Source organism: Vanellus vanellus (genome assembly GCF_965231255.1).
Source record: "Vanellus vanellus genome assembly, chromosome: 21".
NCBI classification, from domain to species: Eukaryota; Metazoa; Chordata; class Aves; order Charadriiformes; family Charadriidae; genus Vanellus; species Vanellus vanellus.
In genome coordinates, this window is record NC_138926.1 from 2,486,584 (window position 1) to 2,505,759 (window position 19,176).

At 48.7% G+C, this 19,176-nt stretch overlaps 1 protein-coding gene across 1 annotated transcript in view; it reads right to left on the reverse strand.

Annotated features, from left to right (window-relative positions):
* Positions 1-19,176, reverse strand: part of ARHGAP32 (Rho GTPase activating protein 32) — a 158,950-nt gene that overhangs the window by 27,923 nt on the left and 111,851 nt on the right. The window contains exon 13 of the mRNA XM_082493848.1: positions 7,322-7,471. Coding sequence (XP_082349974.1) covers positions 7,322-7,471 — 150 coding nt within the window. The remainder of the gene's footprint in view (positions 1-7,321; positions 7,472-19,176) is intronic.

Here is a 19,176-nt window from a genome sequence, read left to right on the forward strand (position 1 = left end):
AGCCCTGAACGGGAATCCTCTGCTTGCTGTGCATTTCATTTATGGCTCTCTCTCCCCGGCTATCAAGGAGAGCATTACAAAAATTATTGGATAAGTAAGGATGCATTATTTTTCCTGCTATGCCAATGGAGAGGTTAGGAACCATTTTTAAAAAACAAACAAACAAACAAAACACCTATATTATGGTAGGCAGGGTGAATCACCCTCCAGATATTCCCAAGAGTGAAGGACAGAAATCCCACTTTAAAGGACTTGCCCAAAGTCACACAAGAAATGTCTTGGCAGAAAAGAGAAATGCAAACAAGTCCTTGAAAACTCAGATTTACATCCTAATCATGAACTCCTTTAGACATATAAACACTTAAAAATAGAGACAGAAGTAAAAGCGGGATGCCACATCTGAACCTACTCGGAGGTTTGAAACTTTTTAGTGCACATTCAAACTTGTCAGCTTGGATACTCCGAAAATACCTATTAGAAGTACAAAAACGCCCCGAAGGTCCATTCACAGAATGAACGCATCGAATCTAAACCTTCAGCCTCATCCACAGCCAACGTTCTCCTCAGCCCATTGCAACGACGGCCAATTTCATCGCTCTGATCCAAGTTAACACACACGACCTACCTTGTCCGTGCAGCCTTGCAATAAACCTTTGCATAAAGAAGGAGAAGTTATGGCTTCAAGAAATCTGTTGACGCGGCTGCCAGAGTTGGGGTCGTTACAATTCCAAGCATACCCCACTCCGGGGCTGCTGTGCCGCCCCGGCGCATTTTGCTATTCGAACAGCAGTAGGCGCAGGTAGAGCGGGAGGGTCTGTGTCTGGTGGAAGCTCTGCAAATGCTAAATTAATCCTACTGAAGCAAAAATCTCAGAGCAAATAAAAAAAACTCAGAGTGAAGCAAAAATCTCGGAGCGAAGCAATTCCCTACCGAGGACATCATGAACGGGGATTTCAGCCTTCAGAACATAAATGGGAAGTTCTTGGATTCCAGGGGCTGCCTTGTGTTTACAGTTAAAAATAGTGTTTAAAGAAAGGAAGGGAAAAAAAGCAACAACTTTGTAAATATTTATAACTTTCTACTTTTCAGCAAAGTTTGCTTTACTTATTGTTTGTCATGTTCAATTTCCTTCCCTAGCATTGAGAGAGTGTGGGAAATAGTTAAATATACCCGCAAAGAGTTAAAATGTCAAGAAAACCTAAAATTAATAAATATGTAAGACTCAGCTGTCCCAGATTCCAAATCAAGGCTTCCTCCACAGATGGCAAAGACCCAAAGCCAGCCAGGCAGACTTTTATTATAATGAAAATTATTAGCTAGTAAAAGGGACTCCTCACATGCATACCAGGAACCAAAGAGATGACATATAGATTACTAAACTTATGCTCCAGCTAAGGGGAACCAGATTTTTACAGATCCCTGCCAAGATGCCGCCCGAGATCCTTCCTCCTGTTTCTCCGTTCTGGTAACAGTGTTCTCCCTATACTCAAAAATCTGCAATAAATCGGCGTCTGAGACAACTGCATCCCCGAGCTGCCGCCAGGGGATCGCTCGAAGGGAGGGATGACACCAGAGGACCCAGAAGAAGCCGTGATGTCACCAGAAATCCCAAGGTGCCGTTAAGGAGCTTATCTGAAGAGCATAACAAACAGCACAAGAGAATAAACCCACCCCTCGCAACCACCGGTTGCTAGCGCCCAGTATGTAACAGGATCAAGGTCCCGGACCTGCTATAATTTGATTTTGCATGCAGTTTTGAAAAGTCCCACCTTTCCTTTTATTTCTTCTTTAATCCTACCCAACCTGTCCAAAATAAATGCTGATAAATTTCATAGAATCACAGAATGGTTTAGGCTGGAAGGGACCTTGAAGATTGTCTCGTTCCACCCCCCTGCCCTGGGCAGGGACACCTCCCCCCAGCCCAGGTTGCTCCAAGCCCCGTCCAACCTGGCCTTGAACACCTCCAGGGATGGGGCAGCCACAGCTTCTTCACCCACAACAATTTGGGGAACTGGGAAGAACAAGAAGGACAGAGGGCAAGAATCAGGTGTCTTAGTAAACTCTGTCCTTCGTAGGCATTTACCTGCTCAGCAAGGAAAGCAATCCCTCCTCCTCTTGATTACAGAGCAGTGCTATTTTCCAATAATTTGAAAATGAGGTATAGACCCTTCAAGATGGGAAACTGGCCGATCAAAGATGAGTGCCATTTCTAAATCCGTCTTTTCCAATGATGGAAGCTGACGATGTATCAACACAAATGCATAAAGAGGCACAAAAAATACCATTTGCTTTTAGCCTACAAAATCCCCCGCTGGCTGTATCGTACACATTACCTCATGAACTGAACGCCTGACACACCACGTTAGGGTACGCCAGGGTTCGCCTGTGCTCCACGCTCGTCGCCAGGAGAGAACCGATCATCTGGATCGAGGGCCAGGCAAGAGGAACACTTTCAGCACAGAAAAAGAACCGCCAGGATTTGATACCCCATCTTCTGCAGTCCGAGCGATTCCAGCACATTATTCCCAGTGGTGTCACAGACCGGTCAGGGCTGGAAGGGACCTTGAAGATCTTACCTATAAAGTAATCCCCTCATCCGCTGCAGCTCACAGCTCCTCACTCCCAGAAGAGCAACGTGGCTTTTCTCCGGCGTGCTGAGCACGGGAGAGACCAGGCCGAGAACCTGCCCAGCTTCCCCATGCCCCGGTCTCTGCGCCCAACCTCTGCTAACCGCGTTACTGCCCCCTCCTACGCTTGTCATAAACTCAGAAGCTGTGGAGAGCTCCATTTCGAAAGATTCGGAGGCACAAATGAGGACATGGGACAGATGCTGCAATGCAGCATTTAAGCAGCTCCCACACCAACCACACACATCCTCTGCGAGCACAATCCTTTCTGATTGGGGTCGAGCTAAATTTAAGTTCTATTTGGTTTCCTTTGAGAGAAAAAAAAAAAATAGGGGGAAAAAAGTCTCTCTGCCTCCAAAGGGCAGAAGGCTGTTCAGGAGGAAGGGATTATGCTGAATTTGCTGCATCTCGCAGCTCCACAAACCAAACCAGCATGGCAGGTGTCAACAGCACCAAACCAACTGGGAACAGCTCTCAGGGCGATGGAGAAACAGCTACTCCCTACCAAGCTTGGTCTGCTTCCAAACAACGCTCCGCTGGCACGGGGAGTCTTCAAAACCCAGAAGGAGCCAACAAATGAATAACGCACTAAAATTAAATGGAGACGGGCCTCTTAAGGCAGGCTCCGTCGGGTGACTGGAGCCGACTGGAGAGGTGTTGTGCAAAGCAACATACTTGAAGGGAGCATCACCACGACCTTTGCTACATTTAGACTCAACAGAGAAGATCCCTCACATCAAAACTGGTTTTACTCCTACAGGCACCAGCCCGTAATTCAGTACTGAGGTGTGACAGGGAAGAGGAAGGGAAAGGACAGACTTTCACTGGACGCAACATACCCAGCCCAGTGACCAGGAGAACACTGGGCTCCTAATTCCCATTTTCCAAAGATGCTCGGAACACAGATGATTTTGAAAAACAATCCTGTGATCTGCCCAGATCCTCATCAAAGGGACTGGACAACGATGTTTCCTTCCCCTCACTGCTGTCATGTCTGCACGGGCCTTTGGGGAAGGACTGGTTCACACCACGGGGAGCTGAAACTCCGACCGCAGAAGGGCCCCACCGCTGTTTGGAGAGCTCCAAGTGTCAGCACACTGCAAACCTGAATTAAAATAAACACAGCCAAACCCAAACGCAGGACACTGCCTGTCTCCAGCTGCCAGCCCAACCATGGGCTGGGGCTCAGCGCGACCTGGGCTAGTGGGAGGTGTCCCTGGTTGGAACAAGATGATCTTCAAGGTCCCTTCCAACCCAAACCACCATGAATCACCAGGCATGCAGAAAGATTTTAAGGTGCAGTACTCAGCCCTACCGCTGTTACTGTAAACATCCGTTAAAATACTCACCCCCTTCCCTACACCTGCTTACGGGGTTACTCCCCAGCTCCGTACACCTCAATTAAAAAAATGACAAACTGCATCCTCATCAAAAATGAAAAGGCAGTAGCAACAGCAGCCTGCTCGCTCCGCTCACCCCGCCTTACCCAGACACCCTCCCCTAAGGAGAAACTCCAGTAAACACACACATTATGCCCCGAAGTTTAGCAGACGCAAGTTCTGTCATGCCAGCTTGAGAGGGACCTTTCAGAAGAGAGGACACTCCGCCTCGGCGCAAGAACAATCTCAAAAACTCCAAGAGAAACGCTTTGCTAGTTCAGAACTCGGCACATGCTGAACGTAAAGCGTGTGTATGGAGCTTGGCAGGATGGTATCGCCGGGAATCCTGCTCTGTAAGAGCTCTGTCCGGCTCTCCTCCTCTACATCTCACGCCAACTTAGTCTCCTTTCGAAAGAGGCGCGACGGCTGCGCAATGGGAGCGAGTACTCGCTGAGCCGGCAGAAAGACAGCCCGCTGCAGCGGGTGAAACATCCCCTCCGCGTCTGTAAATGCCCTTCTGGGGATACGGCCACGGGACAGCACACGCCGCTCTCCTCGCTGTGGCCGCAGCCAGCTGCCTCAGCAGCGCAGGGTAAGGAAACGGCACACCCATTTCAGGTTTTGTCCTTCCCTATCCCTTTCATCCTCTTGGTTTGCTCCTCTCTCACCATTTCCTATCTAAACCACAAAGTTTCAGATGTTGATGACTGCAAAATAGGGACTGCTCGTGTTGTTTCACAGCGAATTATCGCGAATTTAGGCTTATTCAGTTTCCCAAAGCTGATAATTAATAACATTCTTAACAAAACTCCAATTTGGTTCAATATTGCATTTCTGAGGAGCACACGAACGCCTTGTGTCGTGGTTTGGGCTGCGCTGGCCGCTAAAATGAACAACACACGCTCTCTTTTACCTCTCTTCCCTTCAGAATAACCACGAACATCAGACCTGATGTGCTAGAAGTGAACTCTGACTGAAAAATACGCCGTTAATTGGCGAGAGCTAGAAGAGGCTTAACCGAAAAGTCAAACTACTGAAAAGAAAACTGGTTCTGTTTTACCTCAAACGAGGACACCTCGCCGCTCCTTTCAACCCCTGCGGAGAGTGTCATTTGCTCCTTCAGTCCTCCCAAATCTTTTGGGTATTGCACATCAACCCACCAAACCCAGCATTAACCTAAACGAACCTATCAATGTGTTGGGATTTTTTTCTGTTTTTTTTCTGGAGTGAGATGTTTTATGCTGTAATCCCGGAGCGTTACCAGTAGGTAACTGCAGCTGGTTCCAACACTGAGCAGCCTTAATGCTACAGAAGGAGGGAATCTTAAAATGCTGTGCACGCACGGAGCTCGATTCAGAGGAACCCAGAAACGTCTCCGCAAAACCAATCCCGGGGATTACGTCACTTGGAATACAGGTCAGAGCGCTGAATCACACCGAAAAAAAAACAATCCTGCTGTGTGAAATGGAGACATGCCCCTGTTAGCAACACTCAAATTGGATCTGCTTCACTCCAGGGAGTTAGGAAAGAGTTATTAAATCAAGGGCAAAAGCAACTGGTAACTTCTCAGATGAAGAGACCTCATTAGCACAGCTCAGTCACAGTCACTCGGTCGCACGTGATGGGAGGGGAGCGACCAGAACAAGAAGGGAGCTCCTACAGACCGTCAAACAGGAGCCTCCAGTGGACTTAGAACAGTTCCGCTCAGCTCAGGATGTGCCTTTTAACGCTAAATAAAATGCGTACCCCTTAAAGCCAGGGGAAGAAGTCAGCGCAGAGGGCAGGGAAAAGCTTTTATTACTGCTGACTTGTGCCTAACTAAAATGGACAGGAGGAGGGCTGGGGATAAAAGAGAATTCTCTCTTTCCCATTAATGAGCTCACTCTGCTGGCACGTCTCCTGCCCTCCAAGATTGCTCCCACAGCATGAATATAAACCCAGCTCTAGAGCTACCCGGTGGTGCAAATTACCTACTCCAGCTGCAGTTCTTACACGGGTTACTGTCTCTTTCTGTCTCCAAACCATCCAGTTTCTGGCTCTCTGATGCTTTTCAAGCCCCAGCAATAAATATCTCTACTGGTTCCAATTAACAAGCCAATGAGCCTTGCCACAGCCCTGATTCCATAAGAACCAGCTCATATTATTCACCAACTGGTAGTAAAACACTTCATGTCAGGCAAGGGAGTGCACATTGCTGTTACCAACTGAATCAGTCGGAAAAAGTTCCCAGAACAGCTCCCCACCCTTTACCATCCCTTTTCCAACAGGCACTCATGTGAACGAGGAGTCTCAAGTACCACTGAAAACAAAATTTAACAGAGAAACTCCTTTCCGATGCCGCACACCACTCCTATTTCAGCCCGCACGCGAAAACCGGGAGACAGACTAACAGCTCTGGCACAAGCGGTCTACTGCAAAATCCGCTGCATTAGGCAAGGAGCAAAAATACGACAGACCTCAAGAAGCTGATGTAGCCAGAGAGCGATGCTACGCCCATCGCTCGCTGCCTGATGGCTTTAACTCCCGGGAAACTGGCTGCAGCCCCTGGCTGCTCCACGCTGCTCTTCCCAATGACCCCCAGCACGGGACATTTATGGGAATGACCTTGGCTGACGAACCGTGAAAGAATTTGAGCCCTCTGCTTGCTACGCAGCAATGCAGGTACCTCCCCGACTTCACAGCCGAGACTGGAGATGTCGCAGTGAGAGGGTAGGAAAGAGCACGAGAAACTAAAGTTCGTCCGAGGAAGAGGAGTAACAATTGCATAATTTTTTCTTGGAATGGACAGCTCTGCCCTGCTGCCTCCCCGAACTGCCGATGGGAAGGCGAAAGGGACCAAGAAGAGCTACAGAAAACTCACCGTAACAAACTCAGAGGAAAGCAAGCTGTGACAAAACATAATATCCTGTAAATTTTATGAAATCAAGGGAAAAGGCAGATGAAGGATTTACACTGCAAATTGTGCTAGAATCATAAAAAGGTACTGAGTAAGAGAAATGTATGGATTTAACAGACCAGTTAATTATTCATTGACGCTGACACAGAAATAAAATTCATTTCCCTGCAAAAAAAAAATTTAATATTTATTCGAAGACTTCAGGAGGTTGAGAACTCATCTGCAGCAGTTCCATCCATCTTCAGTGCTCCCACGTCGAATCACGATGCTTCTTATTAGCATTTGCCTCAATTTATCTTTCAGCCATCAATTTTTGTTACACATTTCTCTGCTAGTACCAACTAGCCCTTTGCTAGATATGACCACCCCGAAATAAGATTCCCAACAGAGGCAGAACTCAGGAATGGATTGTTTCTTACCGTCATGGCCAGAGTTGAGAAGATGCTCTCCCAGGTCACAGCCGAACACCCTTTCCTTCAGGATCCCCCGCTGTTTCAGCTTCTGTTTTGTTGGGCGCGACTTCATGAATGTACGAAGGAAGGTGATGAGCTTGCCGTGTTTCTTTGACACTGCAGAGGCAAACAAATAAACCCCACTTCAGTCTAGATTTGGCTCAGGGGGGCAAAGCCCAGCGTAGCACATTCTACAGTACTGTAGTAACATTAATAGCAATTATTTACAGCCACAGATTTCCCAAGGTCCGATGCTAAACAGAGAGTTGGCTGTTGTTCTAAACCTTGGCTAGAGCAGAAATAACAGGCGGCAGCTGTAATGGAAGAATTTAACACAAAGACACGTTTATGGGCAAAGCAGCTTCAGGTGGGAGCGCAGGAAAGCCGAGTCAGGGCAGGGGCTGATGGGCAGCACCTGAGAGCTACAATTTGCATCTCTGGAAAAACGAACAGGGCTAAACTAACAAAACCAGTAATCTCACGTACGTTGACAAACACGGTGTATAATCTACGAGCAGAAATAAATGCTTTGTTACTGGCTCTCATTCTAGCAGCCTTAGGCGCCTCCAGAACAAACGAATGACTAATAGCATCTGAACTGGGAGGCCGTTTAGCTCTAAGTGCTCCAGACCGCCCTTCCAGCACACCTGCGGTTCTAATGGACCGAACCGCAGCTGCGGAGGTACCGTCCATTCCAGGGCTTGATTAGCTCCCTCAGTCTCCTCAAACCTTTGCGAGATAAAAGCATTCCTGTCTTTGGTTTCCTGAACAGAAAACTAAGGCAGATGATTTAAAGAGATGCAGTTTATCCCCTCCGGAATAAATACAAGAAGTCTACAAAGAGATGGGAACACGGCTCAGGAGCTGTCCCTCCAAACCTCCTGCTCCGTCTCTCTACGGACGCGGCACGGTGGCTGCGCCAGGCTGGTGAAATGGGTACAAACTCCGGCAAACCGGGAGGGGAGGCCGAGCCCTGGGTTGAATGGGAAGCCAAACAATGCCCTGGAACGTCAACTTTTCTTCCTGAGGCCCACTGGGAAAAAGCAAAAGGGCTCCGAACTCCCCAACAAAAGTGCCATTGTGTCCATGAGTTAAAAGGAGTTTAACTTCAACAGAAGAGCTCTATTGAGAAGAACAAATCTCTGGGTATAAAAGGCTGCGGGAAGCTGTAAAGGCTCCTGCAGCGGCAAGGCACCACCAGCCCCCCATCCTGGAGAGCAAAGACAACCCTACATTCCCCCTGCATTAAACCCCTAAGTACCGTAATCAAATTTCAGCAGAGTAACGCTATTTTGAACCGACAACAAAAGCAACGAAGCCCCTGGTGACGGAGGGGCATCTCCTCAGTGTCACTACTGCCCACTAACACGCACAACCCAAAATCCAGTGAGCAGCCTCGGAAGTTGGGACTCGGCAAGAGAGATGTGTGCAGTAATACTTCACGCAGGCGGACAGGGTGTTCTTCAACCAGAACACATGAAAACCCTTGTCCCAGGAACAAGGTGATACCACACTATGCTTTGTGATGTTTTAATCCCTTTAAACAGCCAAGTAGTCTTCCTTCTATTTTACCAGGTATTGATGCAGTCCCTCTGTTTATAATAAACCTGATTCCAATGACTTTAACATATTTCTATCTATAAGTAGAGCTCCGCTTTTGGATAAAGTCCCTTTTAGCAGCGTGACAGCACACTGATCTGCAGCAGCCAAACACATCTGAATATCTGAAATCCCCAAATCTCCAGCAAACCCCACCTCTGCGTTCTCAGCAATCAAACCCGAATCATTTAACAAAAACGCAGAAGCATTGAGCATGACAAACTGTGGCTACGGGGGCTTTAATTAAAGGAATGTTTTCAGTTTGCAGAGGTTTTTTTTCTTAATTACAGACAATAAATGAACAGATTGTGCTGACATGCTGAACAAAGTTAGGATAGATTTTGGTTGTATTCATCATCACAGCAAAGTAATGGCTCATTTATCATCCATCTCCTATCAGCCCCGCTCAAGAATAAATGGAGGCAGAGTCTCATCCTGAATTTCTAAGGGCTAACACCCTCGGGCTCCCGCGATACTGCTCGGGGAGGTGGCAGACCCGAGACAGCTGCTTTCACAATAGCCAAATAAACAGCCACATAAATAAAGCAATTACTAATATGCAGGTATTCATTTGCATCATTTCACAGACTCCGTATACAGTTCTCCACTAACTACCTTGAATGACTTCATGAAAAATGACTCCATCAGATAACGGATTTAAAATGGAGAAAAACACATCCAATTCCAGTGCTGCAGAAGTTCTCCTAATGCTGGGGACCAGGTCAGCAGGTGACTTTTGGGTGCCGCCTCAGGCCTTAAAACCAGAAAAAAGTGCAATGGATACACTTCCATGATCCAAGGGTGGACCTGGCTTGGTACTGATACTTGTTTACATCACTAACCAGAAAGGAGACAGTGATTTTTAAAACACAATAAATCTGCTCTGCCTTTAAGCCGCTCAGTACAGGTTAAAATAATTGTCTTGTTTTCTGCCTCATTAAGCGGACTCCTGCAAACAGCCTCCCACAGCGTACCAGTGCAGCAGCCCAAGACACGGTCAGGGCGATGCCCCGGCAGGTTCAGGAACCAGAAACTCCCTGTAGAAGATTTGCACGGTTCCTCGGTTAAACACAGTTCCCCGCTCCGCTCTGCCCCGCTGCCTACTCTGTACGAGAGCTGCTCCGGCTAAACCCACTTCAGAGTTCTATACCTACGCAAGGATGATTCACTGATAGCAGTCAGCCTTCTCCTGGGTGGGGAAGAAAGGAGAACAGCGAGAAAATCTCTTCACTGACAGGTTATAAAAAAGAGCAGAAAAGCAAGTAGGTGTCTGGTAAGGATAAGCTGTGCTTAGAAGCTGTAAGAGCTCAGGAGGCCGTCAGGTATGCTGCCTGTCTGCCAACAGCAATAAAGCGTGAAACGCCTTCTATCCTGCTTCCAAGTCCTCTGGCATCGTTTGGCCCTCAAACCAGCAATGCACCCTAAGAGAGATTTAATTTCTGATGCATTTCAGGTTAGATGAAGCTAGCGCAGCAGCCCCGGTTGCTGGATACGCTCTGATGCCGAGGCTGCTCCCTAGAATCCTGCAGAATAAACGTTTTCTGTGCCGATGCCGAGGCTGCTACCAAGAATCCTGCAGAATAAATGTTTTCTGCCCTGAACCCCCGGTCCCAAACCTTTGCTGTCCCACTGGTGACAGTACCAGCAGTAGCAAGCAATGCTCTCCAGCTGCAGCGCAAGCAGTGGTCCTACACCCCGACACCCATTTGCCAATCTCCAAAATTCCATAAGTAGCGAACACAAGGAAATTATGGAATCAAGGCACGGGGTTTAGACCAGAAACAGATCCCAAATTGTTACAAACTAAGGGGATGTGAATTTATTCACATCTAATTTGTCCTTTTCTACCTTTATTGTCCCACCAATAAAGTAGGGATTTGCTAAATCTGAACCATTCACAGTTTGTGTCTCCACATGCGGTGTTCAGGTCGACAATTGGCATAGAAGTAAACGATAAAGTGGCATTACTACCACCAAACTTTACATGGGTGCTGCAGCCAGAGACCCTGCTGCATTACCAACCGAAAGGCAAACAAAACCTAAAAAAAAACCCCTCCATATTATTTTCCACCTCAGATTTAACCACTATAAAACAAGTAGTTTACCAAGAAACGGAGGCTTTCCTAGAAGGAGCAGGACCTAATTCTCCTCCGAAAGGCAGGGTTGGCTCAATGTTCTGGCCTGAAGGAGCAAAGACAAATTCTCCATCTCGCATAGAAAAACTGGCTGAAAAAAACCCCCAATCAAAACCCAAACAAAAAAGAAAAATCCACCTGAGGTGGGACTACTTGGGAAATTTTGCTGGCATGACCGTGTCAATTAGGAGTGCGAAAAAATATCCCGCCCTCAGCTGACATAACTATGCCGGATAAAGCCTTCACAGGGTGGGAAGGGAGGGAAGGAAAAGGCATCCCTGTGCCAGGTAGTTCATTGCGGTTTTGGGAAACCGCCATACACTGTACCTCCCCGAGGAACATTTATCAATCAAACCACGCCATCGCTGCTGTACCGCCAGGCTTTTGTAGTCTAAGAGAGGCCCGAAAATCCCCTGAGGTTGATAAAAACTATTAAATAACAATTACTTCATTAAAAGCAGGGCTCGTTCGCTCTAACGCCGCAGACTCCATCAGCACGTCAGGATACGCTTTCTGCAGCTTGTTTGCTGGAGAAATGTGTCGGCCCCAGCTGACTCCCAGTCGTTTCAGGGCTGTTGTTCAGCACAATGTGCTTCTCCTGCGTTACTTTGGGAACCCGCTGAAAGCTCATGGGGATCTCTTGGGATATGCTGAGGTCTCCTGCATCTTCCCCCGAGCTGCCGCCCTCCCGGGCCATCATGGTGCTCCTGTTGTGCTCCTACACCTTTCCGTGGGCTTCCACAGCGAGCTAAGTCACGGCAGCGACCCAGATTAAAAATAATCTGCTGAACTTGATGCTCTTACAGCAGAAGAGCGTGAGCAGTCGTGGCAGCCCAAGCGAGGGGGCGGCGGAGCAAAGCTCAGGAGATCGGACCTTCTTACGCTGAGCTCCTTGCCAAAGCCAACATGCGGCAAAACTGTACCCTCAGCCTGCTGGCGACGGAGCGGGACTCGCTAAGGTACAACCAAGCCATGGAGTGCCAATGCCTGATCCCCCCTGGGCCTGTACAGATTTGACAGGGATGCAATCACTGCCCAGGCACAAATCCAGGCTGGGCGGAGAATGGATGGAGAGCAGCCCCAAGGAGAAGGACTTGGGGGTGTTGGTGGATGAGAAGCTCACCAGGAGCTCGCCCCAGAAACACGGGGACCAAACAGAAACAGCCTTTTAATAAATCCAGACTTACTTTGTCCCCAAATTTATTTTGTGCGTGCATTTTCTTTCCCATTTCAGTAAGAAAAACCCCATGACGCAAAGGCTCCGAGAACAAAATACAATACAGTGAACCCCGCAGCCCTGGACAGCATGTCCCATGTCACCCACTCTGCCACTTTCCAAAGACCAGGGGGAATAAAGAACAGAAAAGCAAACAAAACTTTCAAGTCTTGCACGTTTACGTGGACAAAAAAGGTAAGTTCTCACTCAGCAGCCATCCGGGCGTACGGGACACTGGCAGCTCCCCATAGGATACCCCACAAACCCCCTGCCTGTCCCCCCGCAACCTCGTTAGGCTTTGCCAAGGGAAAACAACCCCCTGCTAAACAACTAAAGAACACCTGCTTCATCTCCCGTTGCTAGCGCTAATATTTTGGGTTTGAACTCAGGCCCAATCCTCTTCACGGGATCCCGGAGGGCAGCACGTTCCCGAACATGGGGTTAGTCAACTTTGGCTCTAAGAGGAAACTCTTGGGGGGTGTACGGTGCCCCGCGCTCCGCGCGCACGCGGTTGTTTCTCCTACTGCGTGCAGCGACTTCACCGGCCCAGCACCCAGCAGGAACACGCGCGGCCGCATAGCTTCAAATATATGAACAAACTGCACCCCCCCCGTCACAAAAATCAAAGCTGGGAAAAGGTGCGGGAATGCCGTAATAAAAGCACAGCCAGGTGTTCCACAACAAAACCCCCTCTGAAGAGAGATTTCCAGCAAGTCAAGCTAAAATTTTGCCAGGCTATTATCCCCGCAAGACCCATTCTCCTCTAAAATTAAATTCTATTGCGAGGAGAGAAAGAGCAGCAACAGACTCTCTTGAAGGAAGGGCAGCACCAGGAATGAGGAAATGAGAAGCCGGGTTTGGGTTTGCCACATATTTCCTACGCTCCTGATTCTGCACACACACAGGAATACAGTTAACTGCGCGTGGAGTGAGTTCAGCAGGTTCCCCACACGGCATCGGTTACCTCAGCCCCTCCTTAAAACCACAGTAAATATTTTTAATATCTGTCCCTTCGTGCTTCGAAAGACATACTCTGTGGACCCACATCTTACTGGAGAGAAATTATACAAAGCCAAGAATTGAGTCACATCTCCCAGTTCTCTGTCATGTTCCTTAGCAACAAGACATTTTACTCCTTTCCTCCTGCCACAGCAGATTCTATTTTGGAAGCTAATTTATACAGCCCTAAAAACCCCACCAGAATCTGGAACCATGCACCACCAAGCACCGTCCTTTAGTCCTTGAATAGGATGCTGGTTTTGAAGAAGGACCAACCAACACCACGTCAATAATGGCACTAATCTCCACACTGGGCTCCCTCGTTGGTCATAAAGATTTTCAGAAAGAGATTTTAAAATTCCATGGATGTGAGAGTTTAAAAATGTCCTTCCATCTCCAATAACCTTCATAAATGTGTACTAACTGATTTTCTCTAGAAAGAAAAATAAAATAAAAATGCTGCGTGCTTTTTGATGCTGCAGCATTTACCTTGTGCCCGGCTGCCATCAGCTAAGGCTGGCTCTGTGTTGTAAGAAGTCACGAAATATGTTAAAGGTGATTAATTTCAGTGTCATTAGATAAAACCCATTAAAATTAACTATGATGACAAGAACCAGCCAAGAATAAACTCATATTTCCAGCTATCACGAGAGCACCGTACACATGGAAAATAAAGTAGGTCATTAAAACTGATAAGTGATGTTGCTGTTCTTATGGACAAATTCCAGTAATAAGGAAGCTGTGCTTATTCCTGTACCTGCCCGGGCTTCTGGAGCCATCCTTTGGGCAGTGTCTGCAAGCAATGCTCTCCACAAAACCACACCTTCTCCTTGTCCTTGCCAGCCTCAGCCTTTGGCTCACGCTGGAGTACCGGCTTATTTTGGTTAGCACAGGAACATCTGGCATCAGAGACGGACCAGCCTGGCAACTCACTCCGTGCACTTTCATGCCCCGATTATACAGCCACCTCTGTCAGCTTTCACCACGTTTGGGTCTAATTAGTCCTCTTCCAGAGAGAGGAGCCTGCAAAACCAAAAGCTAACAGCATCTCTGACCAGCAGCATCGATTGCTTTCAACATCATTGACTTGACTGAACGCACACGTCTGTAACGATACCCACAAGGATTATTTACAGTTTGAACTGTCTGGAGAAGGTTTCCTCACGTCAATGAGGAAACGTGTATGAGAACCATGAAAAAAATGACCAAAACTGCTTCCATGCTCTCCATTGCCAAATCTGGTATTTAGAATAAGACAAGAACAATCACCGCAAGGTTCGCTCGATGCCTAAGTATGTCACCTACCCACAGACAGTAAAGTTTGGTACTAAGAAATCTGCGATACCTTCGGGGCCAAAGAGATGCCTGACAGGCTTTCCATAGGCTCTGAGGCCATGAGGGAGCGTTACGATAATACGACCTGACCTCCTGAACAAACCGGGCGCAGGCCACCTCTGAATGGATGCCCTGAAGCACGGCACACCTCCCCTGCGGGAAGCAGGACGTGGTTAGGAGATATAAATCAGTTAGCTGAGGGCTAAGCGAGAAAGGAGAGAGGTTTCAGAGGTACAAGGGCTGACAAGGTCAATCTATTAATTCTATTAACACGATGGAATTGTAGGTGGAAAAAAAAGCAGCGCTGACTAACGCAGTCTTGGTGACAAGGCAGCAGGGATGGGCTTCGGTTCGGGAACATGAGGGTTTGCAGCTGGAGGTGAGCAAATAGGAACAGACAGGGCTGGAGCTCAAAGAAAACAAGTTATCAGGGGCCAGGACTGGAAAACAAGCGGGAGTTGAAAACAAAAGGATAGAGGTGAGGACATTTAGCACACAGGGCAGTAGCACCAGCAGCTCAGGTGACACAAAGAGGTCACAAGGCCAGCAGCAGGACTGGGAGACAACAGGGAGCAAACTGGGAAATGTAGAGCTAGGAGAAAGATAGCAAAAGAGACACCCAAAATACCTTTTGCATTCGTAGTACATTTTGCTAAACCTCTGTGTGTTCTAGCAGAGTTTAATGCAATCCTTCTGCTTTTCTTGCTTACCTTGGAGATTAACGATCCTCTTGAAAAATAACGTTCTGACTCAGGTAACCACATCATTAGCAGAACATCAGATCTGCCCATCAGAGAGACAGTGTTGGTCTTTCACCCATGATCACTTTGGGATAACATGATCACTTGACCTTGCACGCCCAGGCACACGCTACGCCTATAGATATGTCAGATCTTGCCATGAGAACGCACCAAAACCTTGTGTAACACTAAATTAGCACTAACGAGAATGCCATACCGTAACCTGAATATATCTCTAATCCTTACACAATTTGTATATTTTGAGAAGAAACCCTCTTTTAGAACAACAACCACCAAGCAAGCACCAATATCAACCAGGTGTGTTAGATACTCTGCAGACCCTTGCAAGTAAGGCAGAGGGGAGAACAATCAAGAGCCAAGATGTCACCTAAGCCATGAGGTGACACCAGCACAGGTTCAACCATACCTCACCCAACTCTGCCAGGAGTTTCTCCAACTCGACAGTCTCCAGTGATGAAAATACCAAGCCATTCTCTGCTGGTAATCACTTGAGCTGCTAGCTGTCCTTACAGATGGAGTTTCTTACTGGCTGACCTCAACCTCCCTTAAATACGATCTAACCCAAATATTTATTGTCCTCTCTATGGCAGCCATGGCTTCAGAGAAGTCAAGAATGGACCGTTCACAAGCTCACACGTATTTGAAGGCAAACCGCCTTCGCCCTCCCTCATTCAAACACCAGCCACATGCCATATGCAGCATCCCTCCTTGGTCAGAAGGCTTTCAACCACCCTGAACAAAGTCGCAGCGCGGCCGCTTGAGCCTCACCCGCACCACCTGCGGCAGCAGTACTGCAGATTTTCCAAAAGCTTGACAGTAACCCAAGCCAACCCTGAGTAACATCAAGTACTTTGGACACACGCAGGCAGCCCAGAGCTCTCGCTAGTCATTCAAACACAAATCACGCTTCAGCCCAATCCTGACATCAGCTAAACCGGGATAACCGGAGTGACTGCGGCAGTCAAGTTACTCCAGTTTTGCACGGCAGCACGCTCCAGCTTGGGTGGTGGGAGGAGGCAAGCAATGAAAAAAGATCTGACATGAATCAACAAACAGCAGAAGCTGAATAATTAGGAGTTTGGCAGATGGAGCCCAATCCCGCAGAGAGAGGGTGGTTGCTCTTACGCAAGGCCTTGGGAAGACACTGGGAAGGAACCTCTTTATTTCGCCGGGAAGGGCCATGAGCAATGCACCTGGAATAAGGAGGGGACTCGGGTCAAATCACACTACCTGCCTTTTCTTATACCACACGGCACCACCGTTACTTCAATCCTCAGCGTACAGACTCTTTCTGAAGTATGCGGTACTCCCAGTATGACCAGTAACATTACTGCTGCTCTCCCAATCCTTTCACAAAAGCCGCCTATCTCTGTTTTCACTAGCCAGAGGGCAGCTGTTCACAGCCCACACCAGCTACTTCCAAATTACAGCCACCGACTCTTCTAAGATTGATATCATTCTGGTTCTTTTCCTGTTTACAACCCTGACTTTCTAAATTGTTTATACTTTATAGCTATTAACACCTGCATTAAGCCCTGAGATGATTCTGGCTTTGGAAGCAAAATTTCCACTCACCTGGAGTGGCAACAATACTGAAGACGACAGCCATGAGTCGAATTCACATTACAGTCACTTTATGCAGCACTGGGAGGATACAATAGCTTTAAAGAGGATGAAAAGACATCTTCCCATGCATCCTCCTTACACAGCTAAAGAAGTATAAAAAAGCTTTACTGAAAATGAAAATTGGGCCCAATACGTTTGGGGATTTGCGGGGAACTAAATCTGCTTTCTAAGACTTAGGAATGCAGATATTGCATTGTTTTGCCTGCTTTATTCTTTTCCTTTATCTTACCAGCCCAGAGCTTTGATTTCAAATGAGACTCTTTTATCATGCCTGTGTGGTGCCCAGAACAAAGGAGGTCGGGGAAGGGTGGAAAGGGAAGGCCTCCTGTCTTCTCTGTCATAAATAATAAGATCCTGCAGGGCATTTAATCCTTAAAATGGACTATAGCTTCTAGGAGGTTTGCTGAACAAATATGAACAGACGAGCCACAGCTACTTGCAAAGTGTCTACTGTGATCAGGGTAACTATTCTCCCTGGGAATGTTATTTTCCAGAGTGTGTGTTCGCTGCCCTGGGGCTCCCGCAAACAAAGGACTGGCATTTTTAAATAGGAAGCCCCCTTCTCCAGCACAACAGCATCCATAATATTAATGCTTAGGAATGCATCTTCTGGCCTCCAGCGCCAGTGGAGGGGGGGGAGGGAGGGAAAACAATAAGATAAAGCGATATGCAAAAACCTATTGAAATTCAAATTCTAGACATTCCCATCTGTCTGTTGCCCCTTTGGGAGCTAGGTATAGATCTGAGCAGGACCACTGATCGCCCATCGCTGCCACCCCAAGGACCGATCTCCCATCGCTGCCGCCCCAAGGACCGATCTCCCATCGCTGCCGCCCCAAGGACCGATCTCCCATCCCTGCCGCCCCAAGGACCGATCTCCCATCGCTGCCGCCCCAAGGACCCTGCTTGACCGCACTGGAGGGGGCTTGCAAGCTGGAATTCCTTCTCCCCTGGGATTTGAGTGGGAATCCTCCCATAAATCAGCCAGGACATGAAAGAGGCTTCCCTTCAACAGCTCCGGCTTGCTACACACCCCTGACCCTACTGTAATAAAACAATTTACAGCTGCGAACCTAGCGAGCAGAACGGCGCAATAGAAACCTGAAGCCAGAGATTAGTAAAAGGGAAACAGAAATAAAACAATTAGCAAGGGAAGGGGGGGGCAGGGGGGAAGTATGCGGTGTTAGGTGTTAATCAGTCTTTCGTTGGCCGGAGAAGCCAACCACCAAGCCAGGCAGCCTGGCCAAGGGCACGCATCCCCGAGGGGCTTCTCGCAGGGCACAAAGAGCCGGGTCCACATCCCCGGGTGCTGGAGGAGAGGGGCTCAGTGGAAATCACCGAGGAACAGGGACTTTTTCTCCTGGCTAAAGCCGGGATCCCGGGCTACCCCTCCGCAGCATTCAAGAGCCCCGACTGCATCGCCCCTCTGTAGGACCAGTTCTGCTCCGGGCCACCTCCCCGCCCGGGGGCTCCTCACCCCAGCACCTGCCGAGCCGCCCCTTCCCCAGAAAAGAAATAAAATCTCCATTCGAAGACATCAAATTCCCCCCAAACGGCGCATTAAACCGCCGGCAAGTTACTAAGCAACAAGTGGGCGCAGGAACCTAAAAAAAACCTCGCCAGCATTACATAAGGAAGACGCTAATGCCAAGGGGAACAGCCTCCCCCCAAAATAAGATCCCCCCTCTCACCTGCTCCTGCCCAGCAGAGCCCTCCGGCGGCGGTCCCCGCGCTGTCCCCACGCCGGGCCGGTGCCTGGCCGGGCTCTGCCCGCCGGGGGGGTTCGGCGGCCGCGGGAGGTGCCGGTGGGTGCTCACCGCCTCCCGCCCGGCCCCTCCCCGCCGGGACCGGCTCCACCTCCCGCAGGTGCCGCCTCCCGCCGCGATGGTGGCACTCTCGTGTCCTCCAGCCCTTCCCCCGGGGATGCTCTGCAGTCGCGCCCCCCTCCCCCCGCCGCAAGCCGACGGGGAAGGCTCTGCCCTCCCCCTCTCCCCCCCCCCAACACCGGGGCACTTTCGACCCTTTCGGGCAGCGGCCCCCGGGGGACAAAGGGCAGAGGATCAGAGAGGGAGGGAAAGCAACACACAGCTCCCGCTGGGGAACGGCAGACCCACCACCTCACAGCATCACAGAATGGTTTGGGGTGGAAAG